The 4,677-nt window shown below is 42.8% G+C and overlaps 1 protein-coding gene across 1 annotated transcript in view; it reads left to right on the forward strand.

The window, feature by feature from the left end:
• Window positions 1-40: 40 nt before the first annotated feature.
• Window positions 41-4,677, forward strand: part of LOC103597434 (A disintegrin and metalloproteinase with thrombospondin motifs 18) — a 78,274-nt gene continuing 73,637 nt past the window's right edge. Inside the window, exons 1-2 of the mRNA XM_008581270.1 lie at window positions 41-146; window positions 2,996-3,312. Coding sequence (XP_008579492.1) covers window positions 41-146; window positions 2,996-3,312 — 423 coding nt within the window. The remainder of the gene's footprint in view (window positions 147-2,995; window positions 3,313-4,677) is intronic.

The following is a 4,677-nucleotide window of genomic DNA, read 5'->3' on the forward strand; positions in this document are numbered from 1 at the left end:
CGGGGGCGCCCGGCGCCAGCCCCGCCGCGCCCCTCACGCGATGTCACCTTTTCTCTTGCAGGCGCTCCAGCTGTGCTGCCTCTGCTGCGCATCCGTCGCCGCGGCCTTAGCCAGTGACAGCAGCGGCGGCAGCGGATTAAATGATGGTTCGTATGTGCCCCCACCCCTGCCCTCAAGAAGAGCCTTTCCAGGCATTTCGTGCCTAACTTCCCCCAAAGAGAGCAAAGTCAGAGAAGCGCACCCCCTGACCCAGCAGGTGTGTGCTGCTGTCCTGGAAATGGTTCCTGTTTGGAGAGGGGGAGTGTGGCAAGGACTCCGAACTCACAGGAGGAGTCAATGCCTCGAGCTGCAAATCACAGAAATGAGAAAATACTTTCCCTCCTTCACAGATGGCGTGTTAAGAGAGAATAATCCTAACTGCGGTGAGGAATTAGAATGGAAGTGAACAGTGACTAGGGGATTAATAGTCAAAAGGCTCCTTCCTCCGTGGGAAAGCCCCCAGGAGCTAGTTCTTGGTGCAGGATGGAAGAACAGGAGCCCTTTCCTCCCACCGTCTTTCCTTCTCATTTCCTTCTCCACTTCTCTTCCTTTCTTCTCTCCATTTTGCGTCCCTTGGTCATGACGACTGCTTTTAGAGAGAGGAAAGTAGGTGGTTTGAGTCCCTTACCTATCTCTTCTGAGGCTCCCCAGCCACAGACTTTCAGAACGCCCTTCACTTCTGACAGTTATTCACTCCAGTGGCACCCAGAATTCTTCTTTTCACTGGTTCCCACCAGCTACAGAACAGCTGATTCCTGACCCAGGTGTCTAGCAAAACCTTGCTGTCCAACCTGGATTCCTTGGGATTCTAGAATTTTTAGCTTTGCAGGGTTATCTCCTCTTGTCAGGGGACAAGACTGACTTTTCATATGGGAGACTGGGGGATATGCAGTCACAGAGAAGGGCTGCCTGCCAGGGAGTGGGTGAGTAAGGGGACAAGAGACACCCAGATATTAGCTCTTGAGAAATTCACCTTTTATCTAACCAGAGAGGCTGCAGTTTCTACCCCCCCCCCACCTCCTCGCGTTGTTCCTTCAGGATTAAATGGCTAGAGGTCCCTTCTGTCCCAGCCACCCCCTGTTAGGACCTCATCTGTATTCAGCTCCTGAATTTATCAATCAGATCACTCTTTACAGGGGGCTCTGACTGTTCCCTCCTCCCATCAAGGACTGACTGTAACCAACAGCCTGCTTATTCTCCCCTTGGAAACAGACTAGTGGCAGGTGTGTGGGGGTTGTCGGCTGATTCCATAGAAGTCTGTCTGCATGAGGCTCCCGAATGGCCTCCCAACTAAGAGCAGGCAGAGTTTCAGATGATTTTGGAAAGGAGGTAAGAAGCAGCTTACTGTAGAAACTGTCTGGAGCATATGTCAGGGGTGGTTTTCATAGTTGAGTTTTAGTTTAGTAGAGGGAAGAGGTGGGTTTTCTCTAAGAAAAGCTTGCACTTAATCAAGAACCACATACTTGTAAAGCAACATATGAGAGATTTTTTAAGAGAAAGGAAATATTATATGTCCTGCTCAGGTTTTTAAGGTGAAGAGAAGGGAAACACGTTATTTCTCAATTATTTTTTAAATATGGATGTCAATTATATAGTAGTTCTAGACAAAGGAGAGAATCAAGGAGAAAATGGGAGAGGACATTAAAAGAATGCAAGACTGAGCTGCCCAGGCAATACAAGAGTCACAGAAGGTTCATATCCAGAAACCAGTTAAAAGTTATTGTCATATTGGTGGTTTTTTTTTTTCCTTTGCAAACGAGAGCCTAATTAGAATATCACTCATTGATCCATGCTAGCTACAGGGCTTCTATTCATTCATTCTTTTTTTCTGTCGTTATTGTTGACTGTTTGGGGAAAAGGGAAATTCCTCTTCCTTTTTCTCCCCCAGTAACCAAGAAGCCAAGTGACTCAAAGATGCCTCTTATTGAAAATCTTAATAAACACTTTCCAGATTATTTCCCATTCTGTACCTCAAAACTGGAAATGCAGAGTGTTCTTTTAATACACAGATGGCATATTCCAAATCATTTTGTAGGATGGTGCTTTTCAGTTTCAATGTTGTGTGAAAGAAAACAGTGTGTTGGCTTTGCTTTTCAAACAGCAAATTGTTTTTTTTAGCTCCTCCTATTCTCTAGAACATGCAGCAATTAGTGCTGCTCTAGGGAGCAATGGTGAAGGTATTTTTAAACGTGCCTTTCCAGGTGTCCCCTGATCTGACACTCCCCCACCAACATGTCTGAGCAATTTTACACATCAGACTGTATGGGAAGGCTCTGACGATTTTGAGGCATTTTTATGCATATACTGTATTTTATGCTTTCAATTAAATGGGATCATCCTTGTGAAAGTTTACAGTAAAACGCTAATGGTGATAGAAGTGCTGGAGTTTTATTATCATGCATAAGTGGTATTGGAAATATGAAACTGCCGTTGCTTGTTAATGACCTGAGATATATTATCTGAAGTTACCCAACACTGCGAGTTATCATTTGAAATTTAAACTCTGCCAAAGACATGTTCCCAATTCAGTATAATCACAGAGATATTAATCTCCTCGAAGAACAGTTCCCACTTATTTGCTTTTGTGGTTTTATATTTATTAATTTTTGTCTCCAAAAAAGTTATATTTTACATATGGATGGTTCATGGCTAATAAATACAAAGTTTGTCCATATCTCTCCAGACCACAAAGGATGTGATGTTTTCCACATTCTTGAAATTCATTAAGGTTGTGCTTGGCTTTCAGTTTTTGATGCAATTACTGTGGCAGCACTAATTGCAGAGATCACAGGGTCCTCCTCTTTATGAGCTACTCTGAATTATATTTGATCTAGGCGTATGGCAATAGGGAAAAAGGTATCTTTGAGCTCTACTCTGCTCTTTGCCAGCCTGTTGGAAAGTGACCATTTGGCATTGTGGGCTCTGGGTGCTGACAGCTCAACTTTTCCTATTGCAGATTACGTCTTTGTCACGCCAGTAGAAGTGGACTCTGGTGGGTCATATATTTCGCACGACATTTTGCACAATGGCAGGAAAAAGCGATCAGCGCAGAGTGCCAGGAGCTCCCTACACTACCAATTTTCAGCATTTGGACAGGAGCTGCACTTAGAACTTCAGCCCTCAGCGATCTTGAGCAGTCACTTTATTGTCCAGGTACTTGGAAAAGATGGTGCTTCAGAGACTCGGGAACCCGAGGTGCAGCAATGTTTCTATCAGGGATTTATCAGAAATGACAATTCCTCCTCTGTGGCTGTGTCTACATGTGCCGGCTTGGTAAGTGCACCTCAGTCTGAGTCGAACTCCCTCTTTCCTGTTTTGTGTAACTTGAATGAACAGATGTCTGCAATATTAAGTGCTCTTCCAGCCAACTCCACACATTCGCACTGTCAGCTTTGTTACTTATAATATTCTCAATTGAATTAGTCTAATCTGCTCCCAGAAAAAGAAAATATAATAGAATTTTAATTACCATTTAGAACATTCTTTTGATGTTTAATGGTCTGGGCCTTTTCATTCGCCATGTTTGAGATGATCCCGAGGAAATTAACTTGATGGATGCCATTTGCTTTGTAAAGTCTTGGGAGACCAGGCATTCTATAAATCTAACAAGCTGCGTGCGTCTACATTGCTTTGAAATGGGGACAACTGTATTGCAATGCACAATTCTGTTCAGCAGCCCTGGTAAACCCAATCTTCACTTTACTGAAGCGAGGCCTTTTGTTTTCTTTTAACTTATCTGTTGGTGTTGTTTTGCTCACATAAGACATCCTTTCAGAATGTGACATGGTGTGTTTGAGAGTTAGCAGGATGAAGTGTGGCATCCAGGGAGCAGAACTCTTAAAAGCATTTGGGACAAGGGTTATATCCTCTCTATGTAATCCTCATCTGTAGAGCACCAGGCCAACAATATTGGTGTAAATGATACTTCTCTCAGGATTCAATCAAATATTTGAGGTAGTAAATGGTGTTCTGGGTTGATTTCATTCTGCTTTGCAATTGAGAAGTGTTTTGACCTGACAGAACAGTTTGTGTGTGTTGAGAAACATGGTGATCATGCTCTGGCATGGTTAGAAGGAGAATGTGAGAAAGCCCAATTGGAGTTGTAGTTAGTAATGTACACGCTGCATCATGGTATAAAGTGAGAGGGGTGGTTTAAGTGTGCGGGAATGAGGATGCTGCCCATGTTCTTTGCTTGTTGAAACTTTATTTTTTTAACTTTTTTTTTTCTAACTGTGGCTTGGAATTTAGCTAAAACCTTTCATGACAACCACAGTCACAAAATTCTTTCGTCTATTTTTAAGTATAGAGTGAAGCAAAGATTTAACAATTCCCAACCGAGTTTGATCCATTGAAATGATGATTATGGCTCACTAATGACCTGTATATTATACCACAGTTACACACATATGTGTGTGTGTGCACACACATGAATATATCTTCTTTTTTGTTTGTTTGTTTTGTTGTGGATTTCCTGCTCTTGGCATCCCATCCTCACCCTCATATTTTTCTCTCTTCTGTCTATTCCAGTATCCTAAGGATACCCCACCACAATGGCTTATTATTTTTTTTTATTTTTATTTTTTTTGTCTTTTTGTCTTTTTCCGTGTCCAGCAACGGATCGCAACCCTCAGTGTTGCC

Source organism: Galeopterus variegatus, unplaced genomic scaffold (genome assembly GCF_000696425.1).
Source record: "Galeopterus variegatus unplaced genomic scaffold, G_variegatus-3.0.2 Scaffold2312, whole genome shotgun sequence".
In the NCBI taxonomy this organism is placed as follows: domain Eukaryota; kingdom Metazoa; phylum Chordata; class Mammalia; order Dermoptera; family Cynocephalidae; genus Galeopterus; species Galeopterus variegatus.